The 26,638-nt window shown below is 44.1% G+C and overlaps 2 protein-coding genes across 3 annotated transcripts in view; one reads left to right on the forward strand and one right to left on the reverse strand.

The window, feature by feature from the left end:
- Positions 1-26,638, forward strand: part of DOCK1 (dedicator of cytokinesis 1) — a 550,965-nt gene that overhangs the window by 219,890 nt on the left and 304,437 nt on the right. For both annotated transcript variants that reach the window (XM_054503625.2, XM_054503626.2), the window contains exon 27: positions 1,514-1,609. In XM_054503625.2, the coding sequence (XP_054359600.1) occupies positions 1,514-1,609 (96 nt within the window). The remainder of the gene's footprint in view (positions 1-1,513; positions 1,610-26,638) is intronic.
- The window catches only part of INSYN2A (inhibitory synaptic factor 2A), a 71,397-nt gene continuing 48,249 nt past the window's right edge, over positions 3,491-26,638 (reverse strand). Inside the window, exon 4 of the mRNA XM_054503627.2 lies at positions 3,491-11,821. Coding sequence (XP_054359602.1) covers positions 11,638-11,821 — 184 coding nt within the window. The 3' untranslated portion in view covers positions 3,491-11,637. The remainder of the gene's footprint in view (positions 11,822-26,638) is intronic.

Raw genomic sequence — 26,638 nt, forward strand, 5'->3', positions numbered from 1 at the left:
AACCTCTGCCTCCCGGGTTCAAGCGATTCTCCTGCCTCAGCCTCCCAAGTAGCTGGGATCATAGGTGCCTGCCACCATGCCCAGCTAATTTTTTTGTATTTTTAGTAGAGATGGGATTTCACTATGTTGGCCAGGCTGGTCTCAAACTCCTGACCTCATGATCCACCCGCCTTGGCCTCCCAAAGTGCTGGGATTACAGGTGTGAGCCACTGCACCCGGCCTACCCTATTCCTTTTGCATTTCTAAATTGTATGCTTTTTTCAGGGACTTTTTTAAACATCAGAAGTTGGTGCCAGCCCAGCGCAGTAGCTCACGCCTGTAACCCCAGCGCTTTGCGAAGCCAAGGCGGGAAGATCGCTTGAGCCCTGGAGTTTAAGACCAGCCTGGGCAACATAGTGAGACCCTGTCTCTAGAAAATGAAAGAAAAAATGAAAAGCAAGTTTGTGCCAGCACATATGGAAAAGTCTGACCCTGTGCCTTTCACTCCCAACATACTATCCCTGTTGGAGCACACACGTGATGCTATTGATTTTCCAGGTGTGCCTGGAAAGGTGAAAGCAGGGCTTTGTCTGTCCTTGCCCCTAGCCCTGGACAGAGTGGCCAGGATTTCTAAGTAGACGAGGCTTGTCCCTGGCCTTTTCCTGCATGACCTTGGAAATCCCTCCTAGTCACCAGGCCCACATATCTAGCCACCCACTCCCCTGTAGCACTGGCTCATTCTCTCAGAGCCTGGTTAGTGATCTGGAAGAAAAAGATCGGATTAAATCTGTTCTTGGTGATGCTGGAAACCTCACCTCTTACAGCGGCATTGCCTTTGGAGAGGTCTTGGAAGCCTTCACCCAAAGGCCAGCCTCCAGTGGTCCCACTTCAGGCTCTTCCCTGTTTTTATTGGAGAAAAGCTTGGGGTAAGAGCTTGTTTGGCCAAAGCTCACAGAGGAGGTGCTGACGCTGGGAAGGGCCTAGAGCATGTGTTTAATCAGATTCAAAGTTCACGAAGAAGAATCAACAATTGCATCCCACACTAATAAAAGAGTCAATTTTTACTGAATGCCGCAGCAGTGTGAATTTTAGATAGTTGGCTAAATGCTGTTTAAACATTCTATCCTATGTGACCGTTTAAGTTATTTGCATTTGACATGCAGAACCATCTAGGACTGTTATCTGCTTGCCTTCCATTTACAGATGGCCAAATATCTTTAGAAAACTAATTGGTGGGCTAATCAGGGATCATAAACATTATATTGTTTAAACAGATTTTCTTTTATTTTTAAGGTTTGCTTAAATTAAATTACTATGATTATATATATAACAAATTATCATTAATGGACTATAATTAATAAAATCCCCTGAGTTTTCTTTGTGAGAGCTTTTGCCTTTGACAAGGGCCATTTTTCATCTCATTAACGGTTATAATTGATTTACTCTTTACGGGGTAAATGGATTCAGTGACAACCACTGGGGCTTGCACGTTAATGTCTCTGGTGTTGATGTTCATTGGTGTGTCCTTTCCCAGGGGCCAACTCAGAGGCACGTCCAGATCATCATGGAGAAACTTCTCCGGACCGTGAACCGAACCGTCATTTCCATGGGACGAGATTCCGAACTCATCGTAAGTGCTTGGTGACATATGTTTGGATATTTAACTGGGGCTGACAGCATCCTTCTCCAACTGCTATTTGAACATAAGCTTATTATATTGCAATGTAGTGAGCAGTCGAGATACAGCTTGGTATATAAAATGTCCTCATTTTCCAAATGAATGTCAAAGTTGAAGGGTTAAGCAAACCAACTTTAAAGACGGAAACATTTGGCTCTTGTTTTCTCATTACTTACTTGTAGCAAAAGACACGCATTTTCTGCTAAGTCCTCATTGTTATGGCAGTTTCTCCATAGTGTTTACATTTAAGGTGCCATTAATAAAATTTTATGAAGGATCCTAAAAAGTAATTGAGATACTTCGCCTTAGTTATTTTATTGTCTACTCTAATATATTGTAGGTGTTTCTCTTAAACAGTAATTAGGCAGGAGCCTATTCATTTTTTTCAAGAATATTTTACTAATTTAGACAGTCCATCAAGTTTCTGATCACAGTGCCTTTTCCCAGGGTTCACTGCTGTCCTCCCCACCCCCTTACCTTAAGTTTGTTTCCTTCAGCAAAAAATGCATTGAGTAGGTCTCATTTACTTTTTTTTTTTTTTTTTTTTTTTTTTTTTGAGGTTCAAGGGGTTATACTTTCTTTTCTTTTTTTTTTCTGTAACTCTGATTTCTGGGATACATGTGCAGAACATACAGGTTTGTTACATAGGTATACGTGTGCCATGGTGGTGTGCTGCACCTATCAACCCATCATCTAGGTTTTAAGCCCTGCATGCATTAGGTATTTGTCCTAATGCTCTCCCTCCATTTGCCCCCCATCCCCCAGCAGACCCCGGTGTGTGTTGTTCCCCTCCCTGTGTGCATGTATTCTCATTGTTCAGCTCCCACTTATGAGTGAGAACATGTGGTGTTTGGTGTTCTGGTCCTGTGTTAGTTTGCTGAGGATGATGGCTTCCAGCTTCATCCATGTCCCTGCAAAGGACATGAACTCATTCCTTTTTATGGCTGCATGGTATTCCATGGGGTATATGTGCCACATTTTCTTTATTCAGACACATGTACACGTACGTTTATTGCAGCACTGTTTACAATAGCAAAGGCTTGGAACCAACCTGAATGCCCATCAAAGATAGACTGGATAATGTTTAAAATATTTAGTACACATTATCATTTAAGTCATCTTGGTGGATCCTTTCCAAAAAATAACTTGAAAGGAGAAAACGTCCTTTTGGAGTTTTCACTTGAAATCAGAGGAGGCACCCTGGTCTTTCCTGGCACGTGACCGTTGTTCTTTCTGCATATCTGGGGTGTGAACAGGGAGGTGATGTGTGTCTTCTTGGACAGCATAGTCAGAACGGAGCACTGGAGTCCTTTGCGTTTTTATGTCTGGTGTCACCACAGAGGACTCCGCTTTGTGTGAGTCACAGACAGGTCTCACAGATGGACAAACGCTGCCTTAGTGTGTTTCTATCCAGTAAAACAGTTCATGTCTTAGAGCTTCAGCACATGTGAGGTTCAGATTTTCCTTTTTAAAGTGTACCTCTTTTAAGTTTGGATTACAACATGTAGAAATCAGGAAATAAAATGTTTCCATGTAAATTGGCTTTATTTACAGTAGAACTTTCCATTATTACATAAATGTAAATTTGCCTGCCTTTTCTTATTCTCCATCATAATTATTCTTATTCATAGTCTTCAAACACATTTGGAACACATTAATATGGAATGGGCACTGAGCCCATGGAGAAGGATTTGCGGTGACTCCAGGAGCCACCTGTTGACCCCTGAGGTCTGGCGTTGACCCCTGATGTCCGGCGTTGACCCCTGAGGTCCGGCGTTCCTGTCTTCTTGGAGTCGTGCCGCAGGTGCACTCTGCATGGTCTCAGGAGTGGAACTGGAAAGGGCCTTATGTAGAGCAAACAGTATGTGGCTTGAACTTGAACCAAGTGTGGTTCTGCCAAGACCCTCTTGGGGTAGGTGGACTTAGGCTGGGGATGACATGATGGCATGCAGGGATGGTGGCAATGAGGGAGAGGGTAGAAGTGGAGGCAGGTGGTCTCATGAGACTATTTTGTCTCTGTTTAGGGGAGCATGGTTCTGCCTGTGCTTAGGGAAACATGGTCCTGTCTCTGGTTAGTGGGTCTTGGTCCTCTCTCTCCGATTAGGAGGTCCTGTCTCTGGTCAGGGGGGCACAGTCCAGTCTCTGGTTAGGGGGTGTGGTCCTGTCTCTAGCTGGGGCACAATCCTGCCTCGAGTTAGGGTCTTCTTTTTTTTTTTTTTTCCCCTGAGATAGAGTCTTGCTCTGTCACCCAGGCTGGAGTGCAGTGGTGCAGTCTTGACTCACTGCAACCTCTGTCTCCTGGGTTCAAGTGATTCTTGTGCCTCAGACTCCCAAGAAGCTGGGTTTACAGGTGCATGTCACCACACTTAAGATAATTTTTGTATTTTTTAGTAGAGACGGGGTTTCACCATGTTGGCAAGGCTGGTCTTGAACTCCTGGCCTCAAGTGATCCACTCGCCTCAGCCTCCCTAAGTGCTGGGATTACAGACGTGAGCCACCAGGCCCAGCCTTATTTAGGGTCTTTATGCTAGGTGTGTGTTCACTTGACTTGTAGCCCACTGGCCAACAGTTAAACTGGAGGGAAGAGGGCACAAAGAAAGCTCATAAAGTTTGGATGGGAAGCTGGGAATGTGGAGAGATTATAAGATGTGTTCGCAGCGTCATCAAAGGGTAGAACAGACCCTGCAGGGAATGATATCTCCTCTCAGACCATGTGGTCCAGGATGTCTTTGAGAAATTTCTCTTATCTCAGGCATAATCATAAGTGTGGTAGTAATAATGGCACCTCTTCATTGAGCATGCATTTACATGCTAGGCACTATATAATGAACAGGAAGATTCTCATTTAATTCTCACAGTGCCCTGCAGACAGATAAGAAACAGTTCAAGATCCCACAGCTAGCATGGCAGCACTTGTTTCGAGCCTGGATTTGGTTCCCATGTATGCTGTCAGTCCCTTCTATAAGACACAGGCACACGATGCTGATGGCCGTGGTCCACTTCAGAAGTCATCGAAAGGACTGAGCTGCTCCTAGATCCCTGTCCTGCTTAGGGAGACAGCTGTTCAGGGAAATAAGCACCTTTCTATTTTCTATCATGTCGTATCCATGGTGCAACTCTAGGATCTCCTTGCTGGAAGGGCCAGACCACAAGCTAGTTGCCCATTTCCTGAAGGGCTGGGGATACTCCAGCTTGGAAGAACCCCTGTGTTCTAAGGAACCCTGGGGAGTTCCTCAGGAAGAAGCCTTGCATGTTTTAAGAAGGGGGTGGGACAGCGAGGACCCATGCTTGGTCTTATGCGGAGCCACATTGATATCAAGCATTTGGCATAGGGGTCTAAGCACTGTCCGGGAACGGAACAGGTAGAACAAACTGTCCACCTCCAGAACCATCCTCCACAGCCCTGACCTTCCCGAACAGAAGCCTCAAAGTGGGAAGAGGAGAGAGGTCTTAAACAGACTCCTCCCAATCCCACCATCTCTAAGATCTGTAAAGAAGTAAAAAAAATCCTTGGAATTTCTTTTATAAAATGCAGCTGTCTTGGAAGGACTCTCAAAAAAATTCTGAATAAGCTATAATCATTTAATGAGTGATGACAACATCAAGATGTTTTCAAGAAGGGTGTTCGCCACTGAAAATTCGAGTTGTTTAGTGGGACCTTGTAATCCCCAACTAGCCACGAGCCCCCTTTCTGGAGTCAACAGAGCAGTGTGAGTGAAATGCTACCCTGTTTAGGATGCCTGCCCTTGCTCTTCCAATTTGCATCAAATGTAGATTTATGCATTAACTTTTTAAAGTCATTGTTGTTGCTCTGTGAATTTAGATTAGAGGAAGATCAAGGCAACAAGTATCCCTGACAAGGTGGACAAAAACCTTAATCAGTGGACCTTCTAGAGTGGAAAAAGAGCAGCAAATAGTTCATAGGTCTGTTTTGGGTAGGCTGTACCATTCCATTATATCTTAGAGATTTCAGCCTTTATATGTTACTCATTTTTGCATAAATATAGTGGAAATTATATAACTGTGAATCAGCTTAAAAATTCTAAGTAATCACTGAAAATGAGTTTTTAAAAATTAAAGTGATTAAAAAGAACTCTGAAATTGATATACTTTACTTAATGATTTATTCCATGATGTTGTCAACAACAGTGCTAGAAATGTGGCCTCTTTCCATCGGAATAAGGTATTAATTGGGAATGTGATTATGCCCTGACAGCTTCCCCCTATTTATGTAAGGAATAGAAAACTGGGGAACTTCACACTTAATTAGATAAATTGGGATATGCAATATAAGGCTTTTCTTTTATCTCTGTCTGTGGGATTTTACAAAAACTCGACTTTGCAGTCAGTTGTATATTGTTTGCTTTAGTTGATTATATTTGAAATGGGTGATTGGAATGCATCTCGTGCCTAGGATAATCATGTGCTATGATCCTAAGTATTACATCCTTAAGAAAAAACCAAAACAACTCATTCCGCAGTTGCAGAATTGTAGACCATGTGAATACCTAGCACATGCCCAGAGACAGAGGCGTTGCAATAACCTTGCCACAGAACAAAAAGGTAATTTTATCTTTACTGTGATGTAGTCTCATGCTGTAGAAACATGGAGTGAAATACTTATGTTCATATTAAGTCAGACTTCAGGATTTATTTTAGCCTTCCTTTTTGAGAAGCTTTCTAAGCCCTCAGCATTATGCAGCATTTTTCCTCATCACACACGGGTCTGAGCAGGTGACCACGGCTGGGATAGGTGCTGTTGTGTTGTGTGTAGGTGGGCTGGCCAGCCATTGGGTGTGTGTTTTTCCTAGAGTAAGAAGCACTCCAGGCTGAGATGAGAGCTGGTGAAATGAGTAACATTTCCGTCTCCTGTGATACACGCTGCTGTTGCTTCTTTCAAATGATCAGATTTACATTCTGTTAATGGGTCCTTTAAAAATGTAATCGAGTGAGAAGGACTTCTAAAGATTTTTCTGTGGCCTGGATACACACGAGGGGATTGGAAATTACTAATTCACGAAAATGAAAATGTGGGCTTCTTTTAAGGAAAAATTCCCTTTGAACATTGACAGAAGTGGGGTTAGGGAAGGGGAAGATTTTGCCTGGATTCTCTACTTAACTCTTGTGACCACTGGAGCATCCTGACTCCCTAGACACAAGTGATGGAAGTTATTTTGTTTCCACTCTAAACACTGTCTCAGGGGGACATTGATGGGATGGTGGAGGGTGTGTTTCATTGTGACAACAGCATCTTTGGTGGGGAATTTGCTGTTGGTGAAAAACCCAGTGCTTTCTCTGAGCCTGGGTGATTGCTAAGGGCCTGACATGCTCCTTCATTTGGAAAATGGTATAATAGAATTGGTTTCCCAGTGAATAGTGCCTTTTCCCCAAGACTCATAACCAAATATTTTCACAAAGATATTATATCCCCATGCATGAGCATTCATTTTGAGATGTTCATTGTAACAGAGTTTAAGTATGAATGTGTTTTAAAAATGATTTTAAAATCATTTGCAAAAAAATGTTGTGTTTCAAATGGACAGTGTCTGGCTTTTGTATATAGTCATCATAAAAAATGTCTATAATTGTACTGTTTGCTAATAAACCTACCTGCTTTCAGAAAATCATCCTAACGTGTGTGTGTGCACCAATGGTTTTATAAGTTCATTTTTCTTTGGGGCAACTACAGCAATTTTAGGTTTCTTTTGATATTCCTGTGACCCTGGTATTTTTTCAAGGTTGGTTACTAGCTATGGGTTTACTGCAGAAGAAGTAAAAACCACATTATTGAACGGGCAAAATATGCTCTGCAGTCCTTACATATTCATACCAAACAGCAAAGGTATTTGCAAAACCAGACTGCCTTAAGTTCATTTTTGCGCAACTTAAAATGACCTTGTCATTGACCAAAATGTATAGGATCCACTGTAGCATGATGACTTTATGCCAGTTCATGAAATGGATGTTCTTTCTGATCTTTGTACCACAGAGTTGTTTACTTTCTGTAAATGAAGTGGCTGCACATGCAGTGCATGCAAATATGCTAGTGGTAGAGTTTGTATAGATCAAAGAAGACGTGCTGGTGTGGGAAGCAGCTGCTCTGATCTTTAGGTGACACTGCTCCAGCAAAACTCCCCTGATTCATAATTAAATCAACTTTCACTTGCTGATAAAAATGCTAAGGAATGGGTCCACCAGTGACAGGTTTTCTAAACAGGCCATGTTGTTACTAACATCATGACATAGAAAAGTTCATGCCTCTTTCTTTCTTGTTTCCTTTTCTTGCTGTCTTCTAGGAAAGGCCATTATTTGATGGTCTGTCTTCACAGTTTTAATTAAGAGTTGTGTATCTTGGTTCTGATATGCCCATGTGGTCTCCAGGGAAAACAGTGTTGCAGGCCATCCTCCTTGTGACTGTTTATAGGTTGGAGTTGGTCTGCCTGAGGCTGGGCCATGACTATGACACCATTTACACCCAATAGTCCAGCCACATCTCACATCTCTGTGGCTGTAGATAACTAACTGCCTCTCAGGGTACATGGGAAACGCTGCCAACTGCCTAAGTTGTTTCCAAGGTAGCAAGGTTTTCCCGTACTTTGAGCCCCTCCCCATTTATCTTCTGCTGGAGGGTCGGAGATTGAAGGAGCAGATGCAGGACTACAGGACTTCTGCTTCTTGGAAGTGAGTTGCACATTTGTAGAGTGACTGGTGGGCACCCTTCATTGTATCGGGGTGTCTGCAGAACAGGACCTTTGAGGCAGCACCAATAGTTGGCTCAGAAATGATTATAGAATGAGACAGAACCCTCCCTCTCTCTGCTCTGGGCTGTGCATTGGGCCTTCCTTCCCTTTCTGCATGTGTCAGAAAAGGAATCCCCTTCTTCTCCCTGAAGAACATGCGATGGTAGCAGGAGCCTTGAGTGTCGGTCTACAGTGCCCTCTCCCTTGCACATGGACTCCGTGGTTGCAGATACTGGGAAAAAGCATTGTGGCCTCTCCTCTCCTAGGCCGTCCAGGTGAGGCAAGCACCAGCCCACCTGTGCAGATGGGTTAGTATTAGGCTAGTGTCAGCAGGAGAGGTAGGCACTCAGCCTGTCTCCCACTAGGAAGGGGAAGAAGAAAGGAAGGAGGCAGCTGATCCCTTGAGGCTGGGGATGTGCTCCATGGAAGATCTAGAGAGAAGCTACCTCCCCTGGGCCATGGAGGCAAGATTTACATGCCACAGTGTACTGTGGCAACACTCAGTGTATTTAGCTATTTCTTCTGAGGTTATTTAAAAATTAAACCTCATACACCTCCTGCTGTGAGCCTGTGTGCATCCTAAAATGCCATCATGTGTTCCGGTGGTGAAACTCCATGCCAGGGTGCATAGGTGTGTAAGCGTCAGTCCCTCCCCTCCCCAAGCCAGGCCAGCTCTGGCTGGTGGGTCAGGCCCAGGCCTTACGATGCTCTTGTCTTCTGCAGACCGGATGAAATGCCTATCGGCCCAAACATTCTTCCTTTATTATTATTTTCTTAGATTACTTTTATGTTCCCCAATTTTTGAGGCCATGAAATAAGTTTAATAGCCACATAAAACATCTTTGATTTTTTTATTTAAAAATTAATAAAGAACTTAATGACAAGTATAATAATTTAATCTCTATATGCAATGCCATGTGTACATCTACATAAGGGAACCCTGTGCGTTTTACCTTGCTTTTGTATCAGAGTTTTTACTTGAATCTTTCCAAGAGAAGAATCACCATCTGTTAGTGACGTGTTGCAATTAAACTATGAAATGATTTTGACAATAGTTTTTTCTATTTTGAACATACTTTAATTTTTAGGGAGGAATTAGTTTATCTTCAGAAGTTCCCTTTTGACTCTGAACATTTTAATTTTTTTTTTTTTCGGTCTAGACCGGTGTGAAACAGTGACATTATTTTGTGTACTAGGATGTCCTCTTGTTTAGACAGATTTGTGTTACTAATTAGAAAACTGCTAATACCCTTATTTCAATTTACTGAGATAGTTGGGATTCTTAAAACATAAGGAGAGATAACTTGTTGGAAACATTTTTATAACTTTAGTTAAAAACAGTATAAAAAACATGAAACCCATTTTTAAATGTTTAGTCTACATGAAACAGTTACACTTCCTTCATGTTACAGGATCAACTTCCTCATTGTTCTTGCACCAAAATATTTCTCAGTTCCTTTTACTGATATTCAGGGATTCGAACCTCATATAGTGTTTCTGCAAAAGATGTGTGTGTGCACGTGTGTGTTTTAAATTAAAGCATACAACTGCAGTATTGTTTGAGTGGCCCCCGAAGAATGTTTACACTATATACTCTTCATTTTTTTTTCAAGGTCCGATCTGATTACCGATCACTAGGTCCTTGTAGAATCAAAACACTTAGAACTAAAACAGATTTGCTGTTGAGTCAGGAGGAAAATACATGGCAAGAAGCAGCTCCAATCTGATAAAAGCAGGTGAGATCCTTTTACCAAGGTTAGCCACTGTGTGTTTGGCATCTAATCAATGAGGTCTGCATGTCAGCACTCCACTAGATGTGAAACTGCTGGACAGAAACTTCAAGACTAGGTTTTCCTGTATGCTCACAAACTATTCAAAATTTAAGTTGTACAAAAAAAAAAAGGCAAAGTAAGATCCCTGCTTCCTATTGTGAAAATCAAAAAATTGATAGACAAAGTCATTAATAGACTAGGGGATTTGATTTCTATAAAAAGATACTTGCAAAGGTGCAAAGAAATGAGTGAAAAAATAAAGGAACTAAGATTTACATTGCAACGTGTAATCAAGAGAGAACTCTAAGTGTTACTGTTGATTTAAAAAATACCTAAAAACATCTGATTCACAGCTTTCCCCTAAGTATGTTGTTTAGTACAACTTACTAATAGGTTAAATGTAGGCGACATTGCCCCTTGGTAGCAGCTAAACTAAACGCGCTGTTTCTCTTTGAGATGGTCGGGTCTTCCACCATTAATACAAAGCATAACGAATTGTACATAATGTCTGGCTGCACTTACCATCGCTAACAGTGTCTCAGAGGATCGATCCACAAAAACACTGCCATGGTACAGAATGCCTGTGATTTATTGGTGAGTGGAGTATCCATCGTGTATCTCTATGTGTGTTCTCAGATTCTTGCCAGAATGTATTATTTGGCCTTTGGGTACCAAAAGATTAAAAACGAGATCTAAGAAAACTTAGTGTCCAATAGCTCTGACCCTGTCTACTTGCAGTGATTAAAGGCATATCCTGACTTTGGGGGACTCCTGGCTGCTGGCCATTTGGAAAATGAGCAGTAAACATGTAAGTCTGGAGATGAAGAGGATGCTAAATTTGAGGTGTCATTGTGACACTGAGATGTGGTCACTTGGCTTAGCGCTATAGCACATGAAGGCAAATATATATATAGTCACATTTTAGAGATTATTCATGGTCTCCGACCACTTGAAAAAATTGTGCTTTCTCCGGAATTTGATGTGCTGAGAATTGCACTCGCCCCCTGCTTATTTGCAAAATGAAACATAAAAATGAAGTCCTTTGCAAACATAAGGCTTGCTTTTTCTTCTCATTATTAAAAAAAAAAAATCAAGGCTTGAAAATAATTATGAGTTATAGCTGTGTACAGGGTGACAGCCTGCCATCTTGCAGGTTGATAATGTATTACTTGCAGATCGGGGGTGGGGGGAAAATTTTTACTTATCATCTTGGACTACATAAGTTTCATTTCGGATTTTACATCCCACATCAGTGAACTGCAAAGAACAGCTGGCAAGGAGTGACACAGAATACCTTGCTTCTGTTAATTATCTGTTGGTACAAAGGCCTTTTTGGTACGCAGGGCGAGAAGTGAGAGGTGCCTGAATGGGCACCACAGTTCCCTCGATCCTATTCGTTTTGGAAAAGTATTGACTTAAACTCCAGTGGGTTCTAAAGACGGCCTCGAGACTCCAGACACCGTGAGTGTTAAAGGAACCAGAGTTTCCATCTTCCGTGCTTTTTAGATTCAGTTTTGGATTTTTGCTTGGGAGTTGAGGAGTAAGTCTCCTGAGAGTAAGGCGAAGGTATGACCTGAGTTTCCTCAATAGGGTGGAGTTTTCTCAGAACTGGCTGGAGTTTGTCTTCTTGCTGCTTAAAATCCAGCTCCACACTAGAAAAGAGAGAGAGTGAAGACTTTAGCATTTGATCTTTTCCATATGAAGATCCCTCTTAGTGACAGCAAGATTTGGGCATGATCAGTGTTTGTTTGTAATGTAATTTTATGGTTTAATAATAGCAATGCGACATACTATGTTTCAGCTCTATGCTCCTGTGAAATAGTTCAAGTAGACTCACTTCCTTTGGAAAATAACTTACTTGCTTCTGTAGATGAGTCTTTAATATTGTGTTAATGTGCACAGTTGGTGTATGTATTTGTGGAAATGAAAAATGTGAAATATGAATAACCCCATTGTTTGTCCACAGTCTGTTCGCATGGGCCTCATGGAATAAAACAGAAAACCAAAAGTATGAGTGGGCAGGGGTCACCTTAGTACATCTATACCAAGTGCACGCAAGGTCCGTTCCTGTGCAATGTGTCACAAGATCAGAGAAAGAAACAGATTTCTCTGATCTCCCACCTAAAAGAATTCTGAAAGGAAATGACCTTGGCTGACATTCTCCTTGCGAAAGCTTATCTGTCTGAAAATCTGATAAGGGCCATAGTGCCCAACGCTGGGGAAAATAGTGTGTTCATGGAGTCAACACCATTGAACAGTACTCCGTCATTACTAACCACAGTTTCTTTGGGAGAAGCGTGGGGAGTGTTCAGTAAAGACAACACAGAAGTAAAATTACATCACTCAAGCCATGGCGTGCAAGCACAGAGCCAATGTGGATGCACATTTGCCAGCAGTGATAATGTTTGTTAGAAGATGGTGTTAAAGATGATTTTTGAACTATGTTATTTCTTACAACATTTCTCCGAAAATTGCCGTCAACTTGTCTAGAGCCCTCTCTTGTCTCCATGTCTTTGAAAAGGACCACATTTGATCTTCTAACTTTGAGTCCTAACAGGTCTCCTTGGCAATTGGGATAGGACCCCCGGTCCATGCATCGTTTTTCTGTGATGATCTCTGCACTGAGGAGCTCTGCTTCCCTTCCCACTCGCCCTGTCCCTCCTTGGGACCTCTGTGGTCTGGGCCAGGCCTTGGGAGGATTCTGCTCTGTCCTCCTTCCATGTCTGGTCTGGATGCCAGGCTAAATGTCAGTAGATTTCAGTAAAGGCTCAGCGGTGATGATAATGCATGAGCTCATAACATTTTATAACCAGTGGAACCGTAAACCATTTATAAACATGAAATCCTATTGATTTAGAGAACCATTAATCCTAGACAAATTTTGACATTTTGGAAAGACAAAAACAGCCAAGCTATATTATCTGGAGTTTTAAAACAAGTTCAGGACCCATCTAATGGGTCCACTGTTCCATTTTCAAATCCACTGTTCCATTTTTCTCATTGTCAAAGACTCTAATATTACTCAAAAAATTAAAAAAAAATTGTCAGAGAAGTTTATGGCTAGTGACCTCCTGCTCCCAAAACAAGTTATCCTTTTCCCTTTTTTCAAAGAGCCTCTTTGAGTTATGCTCTAATTTATAGGAAGTAGAATAAAATCTCATGAATTTAAGTCTTGCTAATCCAGACTACGTGATGATGGAGGCATAGTCTCTCCTAAGGACAATTGTGAAAAGTGCAGTCTAAGGCTGTGCTGCATTAATGAAATTTGGGCCTCAGTTCTGTGATGCGGTGCACTAGAAGGACATGGGGTTTCCGCCCTGCCTCTTCCACCTGATGCTGGTTTGGGAGTAGGGGGCTCATTAAACTTCAATTCTTTCACTTCAAGGGGAGATAATAGTTCCTTTCCGGGATGTCATAATTACTGAATTGTGATAACACTCTCTCCCCACCAAAAAATGCCCATGAACGAGCCTCCTAAACTGTAAGATGCAATTTAAATATGATTGTACCATTATTATCTGTTGGTCACTAACCTTATAATGGAAACAAGAGCTAAGTAATAAAGGTATCCATTAGGGATCTCTTCAACTTGGACATTTAACAAGGAAAACAAGAGCCTGTCAATCGAATCTGTGAATATATGGTATGTTAGGTATAGAAGCGAAATTTTACCAAGGTGCTTTGGTAAATATTGAAGGTGTGTTCTCCAGATCGTAACCGTTTCAACAGCCCCAGATTGGTTTTGGGTTATTAGAACAGAGAGAAGGTGCTAGCATCTCCTAGGCTTACAGTACAATTCTGGCTACCTGTAATTATTGAATTCCCATTAAGCAACTACATTGGGAATCCTGTTATTAACCAATTTATTACACCAAGGAACCATGTAATCACAGAGTAATCTAATCTGAGTTCTTGTTAACAAAATGACTCGACTTTTATCTGTCGAGTTGATTCCTATTTGCACTCCCCATTACGCTGCCCGGGGAATCTGCAACCAGAGGCAGGTTCCTTGGTAGAGGGCACTTGTGAGTCTGTGAGTGCCCACTTGGAAACGCCTGCCGTGGTGGCAGCAAGTTGACCCTGAGGTCCACCCCCCAGCCCATCTCCCCATCTGTCACATGTGAGTTGCAGTGGATCTGCGTGTGGGATAATGCCCGTGCACCAGCCAGGCAACGTGTGCAGAGGTGTGAAGGAATAATGTGCATTGTTCTGGACACTGCTTCCTGCTCGAGGACTTTTCTTGGGGAAGCATACCAAGTCTGTTGGTTGAGTTTGACACACCAAGTCTCCGGGTTGAGTTTGACACACCAAGTCTCTGGGTTGAGTCTGAAGCAGAAACCTGACTGGAGGGGGCAGCATCAGAAGGTTAACGGTCTGGCCAACTCTGGCTGACATCGAACAAAGGTCCCTTTAGTCTTAATAGCTAAATGAATCAAAAGGCAGCAACACCTGCTCTTCTGGTTAGAGTAGTGGACTTGGAGAAAAGCTGCCGGTAGATGTTCCAGGGCACTGGGACTGCCCTGCACACAGACCTCCCTCTGTATTTGAGACAGCGGCTTGTCCAGATAGTGCCTGGGGGCCTGCCTGGTGGAGGGCCCATGGCTTGTCCAGATAGTGCCTGGGGGCCTGCCTGGTGGAGGGCCTGTGGCTCTTGCTTCAGCTTTCCCTTCCTGCTGCCTGGCAGACCTGTGGTAGGAGTGTTGGTTGCCCTATCTAGGGCCACATCTTTGTCCACTGCTGCCAGGTTCATGGTTATCACTTTCTCCCCACCTGAAACGCCTTTCTGGGCTCATGGCATGGCTGGCATCCCTTGGCCCACTGTTTCTCAGGTCCACATAACCTCCTTGTTGTCTGACCACCTTCCGAAAGGTTGCCCAGTCCATCCTTTCTTATTTGTTTTTGCACTAACCACAAATAATTATTCGTTCCCATATTACTTGCCTTCATCTTCCTAAATGCATCTTCTCGAATGCAGGCACCATAATCAGAGATGCCATGCGGTCATCGTCTTTCTGTTCCCAGCAACTATAGCAGGGGCTGGGTCCTAGCAGTTGCCTACGTAATATTGCTAGAATTAATGAATGAGAACAGAGTCTTAAAAGGCAAATTCTGGCCAGGCACGGTGGCTCACGCCTCTAATCCTAGCACTTTGGGAGGCCGACGTGGGCGGATCACTTGAGATCAGGAGTTCAAGACCAGCCTGGCCAACATAGTGAAACCCCATCTCTACTAAAAATACAAAGTTTAGCCGGGTGTCATGGTGCATGTCTGTAATCCCAGCTACTCAGGAGGTGGAGGTTACAGTGAGTTGAGATTGTGCCACTGCACTCCACCCTGGGTGACAGAGTGAGACTTAAAAAAAAAAAAAAAAAGGCAAATTCTACCTCACTTTTAGTCCCAGTTGCCCTGGACTGCTTTATTTTGGCCAAAAATTGTTGTATCCTCCCCTGTGTCCTCCCACAATGAGACCCTTCCTTGCCACAGACAAATAGGGCTCTGCCTGGTGGCAGTGTCAGAACCACTCCAGATGGAGTCTGTGGCCTGGTTCTATTCTATTAGAACTTATCGAAGATCCTGAAACATTTTCTGCAAGACATACTCCAGGATCTTTTTGGAGCCTGGCTCCCATGCCACGATCCCCTCCTTTCCGTCTTCTAGGATTCTACAGTAAGATCTCGGATAGGATGGGTGGGGCCAGCAGGGTCTGCTTGTGAGTGACCAGCTACCACAGTCGCTGTGCTAAGGGGGAGTGTGAGAGTTACTTTATCCCCTTTTCACTTTCCTGTGGACAGAAGGTGGAGGTCTAGCCGGATCTTTTCTGGGCAATGTTTGTTCTGAGCACCATCACGGTCCCAGGCCTCCAGATGTGCTGTGTGGACCTGCTTTCCCAGGGCGGCTCCAGTGCAGGGGCTCATTCTACAGCCACACAGGCACACGGGAAGCCGGGGCTCCAAACTTTGTTGTGGTTTCTCAGGACTCTGGCTGTGGCTTTGCACAGCCCCCCTGCAACCTCCCAGGCCTCACTCTCCAGCAGCTCAGGAGGCGGGAGGCTGCGGGTGGTGCTGCTGCCCTCCTGCTGGAGGGATCTGGTGTTTGCAATGCATGGGCAGGGGAGTGTCCATGTCATGAGGAATTCTTACTCCTGGGGAGGAGCAGCAGCCTGGAAAAAGTCCTGATTCTTGAGATTCAAAGAATGAGTCTGAAGCAGCTGGAGCCAGGCCAGCCTTACCTGTGCGGGGTGTTCTGCCCTATAAACACCTGAGTCAAACACAGCCTGTAGATTTTGCTGGGTGAGAAGGGAAGATCCCTGGACGGCTGGGGATGTTGACAAGACATGAATCCCTGGGGACTGTAGAGATTTACCTTTGTAGCCCTCTCCCTGCCTGCACCTCCATTCTCCCTCCAGATAAGGGAACTATCCACCCAAACACTCTGTGCCCTGGGGCTGTGTCGCCCTCGCTGTGCTCTTGGCAACTCCCTGTGAGGCATGATGAAAGCAACTGAGAGTAGATTTAATCTCTTGGTTGGTCTTTCCCTTTTCAAAATGAAAGTTTTAAGTGTGGGGACTTTCTTACAACATGATTATTCTGTACATTTCCAAAGAAAGAAGAATCTGCCCTACATCTCAGGCTGCTCTCCAGCCTGCACCCAAGCTTTATTTTCTTCCCAGAGACTGTGCTAGGCTTTGTAGTAACACTTCTCCCCGCTGCCGCATGTGATTTTGCAGAGCGGCATCCTTCTTGCTTCTCCAGCTTATTCTCTGTTTGTCTCATGCTCCTATAAATACTCAGGCCCTGCCACAGTTTCTTTAGCAAGCTGTCACTGAATCCTCAAGATAATTTAAGAGGAACACATTTTTAAAGTTGCCTTCTCCAGTCGTCCATGTGTAACAGTTAAGAGTTAAAAGCAGGACAGTCTGGTGCCCTGGAGCTTGCTTGTTTTCTGGAAGGGAAGAAAACCCTTAGTCTTTGGCGTCTCTAGCCTCGACAGAGCCGTGTGGCTCGGTGGCCAGCAGGTCAGAGGCCTCTGCCTTTAATTCTCTTTGAATTAGATCTCAGAGTCTTCCCCAGTGCTAACCGTGGCTCTGCGCTGACTCACGCTCTGCCACTGTGGATAAATCACCTCACCTTGGGGACCTGAGCTTGCTTGGCTGTGAAATGATGGCTGAGATGTGCTCCCACTTCTCACAGCGGTCTCCTGGAACAAGGCCTGGGTCCAGGAGGGCAGGTGCACAAGGATGTGGGCTGGCTTTTATCGTGTAGCTTTGGATAGGACCAGCCATGTCCCCAAAGCGCAACAATTTATGTCAACTGACATTGGCGCCAACTTGGCCAGTTTTATGTGAGTGCCATGGCCAACACCAGCATTGTCCAGAGGAAGCTGAAAGTTGGGGTCCAGATCCCAGGCCTGGCTCTCCCCCTTGCATGGGAGGTGAATTTAGGCAAGTCCTTTCTGGGCCTTGGTTTATGGATGTGACCCTGGCCACCTCTCCAGGCAACAGAAGAACCAGGACCCCAAATATTTGTTGTTCTCTTCTGAACACATCTCCGTGTGCATATCTGAGGGGCACTGGAAATCCAGCATGTCCAGAACCAGATCTTTCCCCCAGCCTGCATCTCTGTCCTTCCAGACTCAGCCTGCAGCCCCCGTTCATCTCCCCGGATGACTGCAGACCCTGGAATCAAGCTCGACTTGCTCCTCCTGCCTCAGCATCCCTGGGTCGAGTGGATTTTAACCCTCAAAACATCCGGTGTCCTTCCTCTCCGCCCACCTTCCACTGCTGTAGTCCAGAACTCCAGCAGTTTTCTCCTTGGCCATTGAAACAGCTTGGTCTCCCTCACTCTCTGTATTCTCTCCCACTCCAGTTACCAGAGTCACCTTGGGAAAACTGGCAAACTCCTTCTCAAATCCCTGCTTATCCTTCAAAACCTAGGTCACACGTCACTCCTTCTTTCTGTGGATTTTCTAGAATAACGAAGTCCACCTTCCCTCCTGCCTCATCCACACACCTCTGGGATGAGTTGCTGCTCTGGCAGCGTTGTCTCTAGGTTTCTACGAGAGCCTGTCTCCTGTGGGATTGTAGCTGTTTTCCCCCAGGTCTGTGAACTCATTGAGGGATGGACCATGTTTAATTCATCTTTTGTCTGCAGTGCATTTAGCACAGTGCTGGCTCCGAACCTGCACTATTTGTTTGTTGAATTACAATAAACTGATGAACTGAACCAAATCCCCTCACTTCTAATCTCAGCAAAGTGCTGCCGCCCTATTTTCTGTTTTCATTTAAAATTTATACATTTGTATAATTCTATTTATTCTGTCTATATAATTTGTTATATACTATTCCTATATTATATACCTATATTAAATATATTATATATGGATCTCATCCTAATAGCTTAAAATATCAGTGGTTTGTAGTTACTAGCTTTTCAACACTTTAAACATAGAAATGATTCACCGTAACTTTGTATCCTTCCTTTACCACTATTTTACATAGTAGGTGCATTAATCAATGTTTATGGTATCACTGTAGGGCTTAAAATACCAGAATAAGTGGCTAATCCATGACATTAACACTCAAACTATAAGATCTGTCCCCTTTTCCTGGTATACTATGAACAAGAAATTATGATTATAGTTTTTTTTTAAAAAGCATTAGCCAGATATCCTAGCTATATATTTTACTACAAAGGATCCAAAGTTAGAGTTAGACAATGAGCTGAGCTTTCTGAATGCATCTTGGATGTTTTCCGTGACCATACTGGAGAACTTGCTTGACTGGAGCTCATCCTAGGTGCCCATCTTACCTGTGGCACTCTCTGGAGTGCACCTGCGGCTCTGGGTCCTCAGCCTCATCTAGGTGCCTGGGTCTGAGGGCAGGTCAGACGCACGGGGGTTGGAGAACCTGGCATCCCATAAATAGTGCCACCAAGTAGCAGAGGCAGACCCAAGTCATTTGGATCACCTCTGCCCATCGTAAGTTCTCCATGAGGAAAGACACCCCATAACTAACAGCACTGCCACATGTCTATGAAGCATGTCTTATGCCATCCCCGAGGAAGCCAGGAAGATGAGTCATGATAACCGGGGGGTCAGTCCTTTCTGAGACGTAGCCTGCAGTACACTGTTGTTCCTGGCCTCAGTGAAGAGCAGCCAGTTTTCCAGCTTTTGACAGAAACTGTGTTATAACTGCCTTGAAAAGAGATGACACAGGGCTGTTGTCCTCCTGTTCTAAGCTGGTTGCTGTGAGTCCCTCGTGGCCAGTCCAACCCTGCGACCAGGGCCATCACCTTGCCTGCCCGTCTCCTTTTGAAGATGGGAGTGCATCTGTCTGGAGACATGGGTGATGTCCCGGGCTCCCAGTGTTGGAGTGAAGCCTACAAAGCCACCCTGCTTCCCTGGGCCACCAGCCCGGAACCCTGGTTTCTAGATGTGGTCAGGAGCTCCTGCTCCATCCATCCTGATAGCCACTGAGAGCGTCATGTCCACTAAATGTAGCAGTGATAGTTCTCATCACACACGGAAACCATTAGCTGCTTGTGTGTGCCATCTGGTGTCACCAGTGACCGGTCTAAACGTCAGCCTGTGCATTCCTGCAGGAGGTCCCTTCTCAAACAGGTTCTTTCAAGACGCCTATCTGTGAGGAAGAACCTGCCCCGGGGACCCCGCACCACTGAATTCCCTATTCACTCTATTCCCCATGGAATTTCATACAACCCAGCCCTGGACATTGTGGCCAGGACTGCATCCCGTATTTACCCCCAGAAAAATCTCCATACTCATCTAAAAATGAATTATCTTTATCTTCCCATGAAACTGACAGCGTAGTCCCCTCATGCTGTTTTGGACATTGGTAAATGCCTCCTTAACTTTGACCTTGGGGTATAACCAAAGGCTGGGACTATCAGTATAATTAGCCTTTCTCTGCTAATAAATTTTAACTAATTGTTTCACAAATAATATGTTGAGATGGGTAATCAGTTTTTAGTTTTATGGCTGTAACAAGTTTTATAGCATCTAAATAAGAGAATTAAGGCATTACTAAACATTAGTAAAAATGACTAAACCTAAATCCATACATATTCAAGGGACATAAATAATATATTTTTTGGATTTCAAATAGAAAAGAAAAAACTTGGATTATTAGCTTTGGGAATTTTCAAGAAGAATTTTGAGGTCTGTCAGAATCATTCTTTTTTCCTGACTTCATTAAACAAAAGTATTTCCTTACCCCAGAATAACATTGTGTAAGGTGTTATCCAGGGATTCCTTTCTGTCATCTTCCTACCCTGTCACTCACCGTAAATACTAAGAACAGAGCGCTAAACATTAGGCAAAAGGCGAATTTCACTCACCGTAAATACTAAGAACAGAGCGCTAAACATTAGGCAAAAGGCGAATTTCCCCCACCTCAGTTCATGCCGCTAAAGAACTTAATATGCACAAGTTGTGGTCATTGAAGTAGGGCTAGAAAGGGCACTTCCATGAAGAGATAATCGCTGAATGACAAAGGCTGCAGAGACTCCACTCCGAGTGGGCTCCGGACAGGCTGGAATTGGCACGGATTCTGCATACAAATGCAATTACCACTCTTAACAATAGGTCTCCATTAGTCAGGAGGCGCCCGGTTCTGCCGGCTGTCTTGATCGTGCACTACCCTGACCAGCTTTCTTTTTTGCAATACACTTGGAATCAGTGAAGTGCCAGTGTGCGTGATTTTATCTAGAACTCTTTGCACCCTCTGTTTTGTGGTCTTATTGGTGGTGTAATAAATGACCAAGAATGATGTGAGAAAATGCAGCCCATCGCTTTTCTGAATTCTTTATTCGATCTCATAATGTTAGATACTTTTTCCCCATCTTTCCTGAAATCCTCCAGTCATTTGGGGAAGGAACTTGCCTTCTTTTGGAGCTTCCTACTTGAGAAGCTGTCAAGGATTGTGATGGACTGGGATGTTCTCCAGCCTCTCTAAGGGGGAACGTTCACGGGTCGAGAGGTTTCCCGTCCATCCTTGGGGGTGCTCTGGCTGTTTCTCCTCCTAGTTCCTGCCAGTTGTTCCTAACGCTCTATCCTGGAGGGTTCTAGAGAGGCCATCCAAATCCTCCCTAACCTGGCCTCCCTTCACGATTATCTTGTTTTCTATGGAGTCTGCTTTGCCAGGTCGGGCACCCTGGCTTCCTTCACCTCCTCCTCGCCTGCCTTTTATGTCCTTGTACTTGTGGCTCCCACCTTCAGTACAGAGGGCTCTCTCTCGCCACAGCTCTGTCCTTACCCTCATCCCAGGGTCCCAGGGTAAGGGGCATGCATGGAGCTGTCTTCAGTAGCTTCACACTCCTCCCAGTCTCCCAGTGCCTGGTGCAGAGCTTGTCTTTAGGAGGTCCCTTGAAAAACACCTGTTCAATTAATACCCTTTAGGACCCCAAATGGAAAGGGCTAAGGCATGTTTATCAAAGTGGTTGTTTAAAATTCCACCTGTCCTTGGCCGGGCACGGTGGCTCATGCCTGTAATCCTAGCACTTTGGGAAGTCGAGGCGGGTGCATCATGAGGTCAGGAGTGTGAGAACAGCCTGGCCAATATGGTGAAACCCCATCTCTACTAAAAATACAAAAATTAGCCAGGATTGGTGGTGCGCGCACGTAGTCCCAGCTACTCGGGAGGCTGAGGCAGAAGAATTGCTTCAACCCAGGAGGAGGAGGTTGCAGTGAGCCGAGACTGCACCACTGCACTCCAGCCTGGGCAACAGAGCGAGACTCTGTCTCAAAAAAAAAAAAAAAAAAAAAAAAATTCCACGTGCCCTTGGCCATCACGGATCATATCAAACAGTGAAAACGTGGAGTACACAGCAAGGCATTTCACAAGCTCCCCCTCTCTGTGATGTCAGACAAGTGGCATGGAGCCTTGTGGCATTCCCATCCAGTCAGGTTCCAAGCCCACTCATTGATCCACTGCAGAATTATTAGTGTCACTTGAGGCCACTTTGTGTGGTGGCTGTGATGATCCAGAAATGAAGCAGACACAGCGTGTTCCGGGAGGATGTGGTCACTCAGGGCTTGGAACTAATGGTAGGAATTCTACCACTTTACGAGAAGATTCTAAATTCTGGGAAAGATGCTGTTTAATGAATCGGAGTCAGAATTCCTGTTATGTTTTAAATCTTGCTTGCATCTCCAAAAGCCTTTGGATTGCAGTTGGTCCATGTTATTTTTATGAAAATGTACACATTAGAATTCAGGCCATTCTGTTGCAGTACTATGTTACAAGTTAACCATTTCAGCAGAGAGAATGGCTGGTTTGCCGATGATATGTTTCATTGTTCCTTTCTGAAACCACATCCGAACAAAAGGTGAATCATCAGTGGTGTGACTCATCAGATTAGTCTGACAAAAGAATTACCAAAATAGGGCTGGAGAGAAGAAATTTCAACTGCTTATGAGCAAAGATTATATTAGTAATTTATCCACAAAACATTTTCTGAAATGATTACAGCATATTTTGACAAGAAATATGGAAGATAAGCCAGAAAAGTTTTACTAAAGAAAACGGAAACTGGACTCCCTTTTAATCTTTTTCATGCTGAGATGGTTTTAATTAGAGTAGCACAGTTGATCTAGATCACAACCGAAGGGATGTCTGTCATCTCAGAAAAAGATGTAGCTGTGTCAACCATCTCAAAATTTGTCAAAAAGATCACTTTTGGTACTTGGGGTTTCAGTGGTCTAGGAGGAAGCCCATCAATCCTCTGCCGAAGAAGCGTTACTCAGCTCTGAGTCAATAGATTTGCCAATAAGGGAGAGGTGTTTTTCAGCTGAGAAATGCCTTGTGACTGTCCACACTTTTACCCTTCTGTGCACTGTCTCTTGAAACCCATAGTTACATCCCTTGCATAATTGTAAAAAGCAGCTCCTGGGATTTCAGATCTGGAAGGGACCTTGATGATCCCTTAGTGCAACCCCAGAGGACCTGGGGACTGAACAGACACCCCACCCGAGAGAGGGCAGAAGCTCAGCCCTAACCTTGCAGGTACGCGGCAGGCTCTCATGGGCTGATGTTTCTCAACTTTCGCTTGTCGTGCTGGTTGGTTTTTTCCCCCCCTTAAAATTGCATCAAGACCTTTTGTCCTTTTGATGCTTTTCCCTAGTCCTCTATATTTCCACGACAGAATTATTTTTCATAGAGAAATATGTACCGCCTCCCATGGCAAAGGTACACATTTATTACTCGGCTGTGTTGCTAAAGCCCCAGGCAGCCAGGTCTTGAACACAGTATCCTTTTCATCTCCCTGGGCCAGGCATTACTGGAAACACGGTGGATAGCTATGCTGCTCGGAGAGGGTAATTGGGTTTTGAGTGAAAAGCAGTGTTTAAATGCAAGACAGGCCAGGGTCAAATTCATTGCCTCCAGGGCTTTTGGCCTTCCAGAAACCAGGGTATGACAAATTACAATGTGTGAACACTGGCGGCTGTGATGGCCCCACGTGTTCTCAAGCCTCTGGTACAACCACAGTCATGTGACATTTTAAGATTTATTTTGAAATTCCTTTAAGCTACCCAGTCCCAGGGTGTTCCAGGCATCCCATGGTGCATATGGAGAAGTGGGTTGTAACGGTGGTGTAGGGACTCACAGGAAAGTTCCTGAACTCCCGGATTCAGGTCCTTGTAACTAAGAGCCAGGCTTTGATCTGACCGCAAGGACCGTAACCTAAGCTACACTTTCCCCTGCTGCTGGAATTGTCTTTCTACAGATTCATATGCAGGAATTCAAGGAGGACTTGCCTGTAAGTTTGCATGTGAGAACAAGACATGGATGTAGATTTGTAAAGCCTTTGAAATTTGGAGACACCCTCTGGCTCACTTGGAGTCTATACTTCCGAGGTGCTGTGGCCACCCCCGTACGCTGCTACTGAGTCACCTGAATAGGTGATTCCTCCTGCCCAGGACTCACTGGGTTCTGAACACTCTTCTACCGAAGAAACTTCTATTCTTAAGCTTCTGACATTTGGGGGTTGACTCACAGGACTGACCGCAAGCTGCGAAGTCATCCAGCTCAGTCCCCATTGCTCACCCTCCCCTTTCTCTTTGCTCTGTGGGACCCTGAGGGAAGTTACCTGTCCCTGTGTATCAGCAACTTTCAGCCACCAGAATCAGACAGACCTGAGGCTTCCCAAAGCCAGTCCAAGTATCTGTTCCTCCTAGTATACCAGTGTTTGGTAGTCAGATAGGATTACATAAGCCCTCTTAGCTGATGTGCTAGATTAACCACATCGCCCCGTCCTTTCATGATATAAGTGGTGCACCCCTGATGCTGGGACCCTTAACTAACTGGCTTCTCTGTCTTTGTCCTGTGACTCTCTGTCCTTACTTCTCAAGCTTCATGCTTACCGAGAGGATGCTAGATTTGTTCCTGGACCTGTTTATACAATTAGTACTCACTATTGAAATGTGATTATTGAATGTCATGCAAACCAATGAGGCATGAGAAGATAGTCATTGCTGTGGGTTCAATGCTTTGGAAAGAGTGGGGTACCACAAAATATTCAATGAAAAAGGTAGGGACAGGCCAAGTATGGATTTAGAAGGATTCTGATCTCAGATTCTGCCACAGGACTTTGCTCCACTTTAAAGATAGGAAAATTGATGTGGTTCATGGCAGATAATTTGGAACTATAGTGGGGGTGCCACATTCAAAGAAAACGTCTGGGCCTCACCTCTGAAGGCTGCCCTAACTTGAAACCATTCAAATGTAAGATTTCAATTCATGCGATTCAAATTAAAATAACATGTTTAAGTTAGGTACATGTCAATTTTTTATGATTTCCCCATTGATTGATTTTTCAATTAATGGACCAGAAGTGAGCTTTCACTCCCTGTGAGGTCCTGCAGACCTCAGAAAACTCTTATCCAACATAATAACCACCATAAGAGTAATTGTTAAACTTTAATTATTTCCATTAGAACATGATAGGGAGTTTAGGAAGCAGCATTTGATGAGCTCTCTATGTTCAACTTGGTAGTCATAGTGCAGTCTTTATTTAAATACTAGTTCATTTCTTGAGTTTCACACTAGTTTATTTCATTGACAGGACTCAATGAAATAAAGACTTTGGGAGGCAGCAGGAGTCCAGCCGAAATATTACTCTGCAGACTGTCCTGGGGACAAAAGCCTTCCAGGGTAACTTCTGTTTGTAGCAGAAGTTTGGCTGTTGTAGGGATGTTTTGTCATTGAGACCACTCCCAAGGGAGTGATTTTAAAAATCAGGAAAGAAAGAACTAAAACTCCACTCTTCCTCAAACACTACCTCTTCCAGGATGCTTCTCCCATTTATAAGGGGGTGACAGTCGGATCTGCGGGCTACCCAGGGCCACATCTCTATTCAGTTTCTGAAGATGCCACCAAAATCACCCGTCTGTAAAATCGCATCTGCTGTAGAAGTTCTCGATGAGTAGTCGTGCATTTTCCCTGTTCGTATGAGATAACCAGAGCGATCACAGTGTCTCACCCTCTACCTAGTAAGTCTTCCTAAGTCTTGGCAAATTCCTGTGGTGCTTGGTCACTCACAGTTCTTGTAGCAAGTGGACCAGTGGCTGATGTATTGGGATTCATGTAGAGTGATGTTTGAGCCAGTTCAAAACAGTGACCACTCGAGTAATTCCTGAAAGGACAGATTTCTGTCCTTTAGAGACTTACTGAGTCACTTTTAATATCACTTTTTATAAGAGTGAATTCTGGATTTAGAGCTAAGTTCATTTAAGTTATTTCAGTTACGTTAGACAGTGTTCTCATATGTGTGTGTGTATATATATATATATATATATATATATTTTTTTTTTTTTTTTTTTTTTTTTTTTTCCCGATCACCCACAGAGTATTACATAGGTTTAGGCTGAACAGCTCATTCTCTGAACCCACCCTGGATGTCTTGACTCGCTGTTGCTTGGTTGCGTTAAAGACGGTATGTGCTTCAGCTCCCAAAGTAACAGAAGCTGAACTCTGAGTATATGCCAGGCCATCTACACTCTGCACTTCCTAACGTACTGATGTTAGTGAAGGGTAATTTTATGTCAGTGTTATAACCCTTCGTTGTTGATTCAAAATTCTCTTTTGCAATATGAGTGGAGTGAAAAGTTTTCCATTAAGCAGACTTCTCTGATCTGTTGCTATCATTGAGTTTCTAATTTGGAGGAATCGTTGAAGAAAAGACCTGCATGGATGCCTCATTTTAACCTCCTCATTGGCAATTGCCAAGAACAGTCAGCAGCTTGGTGTGCCATGCCAGGCTGCTGCAGGGGCCCCTTCTCCCTTCCTGCTGCCAGGAGGCCTTACCAGTTTGTGTGTGCCTCTTACAACACTCTAAGGTGGGGGTGGCTTCAGTAACGTAGGCTTTTTCAACCTCAGCACTATTGACATTTGGGACTGGATAGCTCTTGGTTGTGGGGGTTGCCCTGTGCAGGCAGCATAGGATGTCAGCAGC

This window comes from Pongo pygmaeus, chromosome 8, assembly GCF_028885625.2.
Source record: "Pongo pygmaeus isolate AG05252 chromosome 8, NHGRI_mPonPyg2-v2.0_pri, whole genome shotgun sequence".
NCBI lineage: Eukaryota > Metazoa > Chordata > Mammalia > Primates > Hominidae > Pongo > Pongo pygmaeus.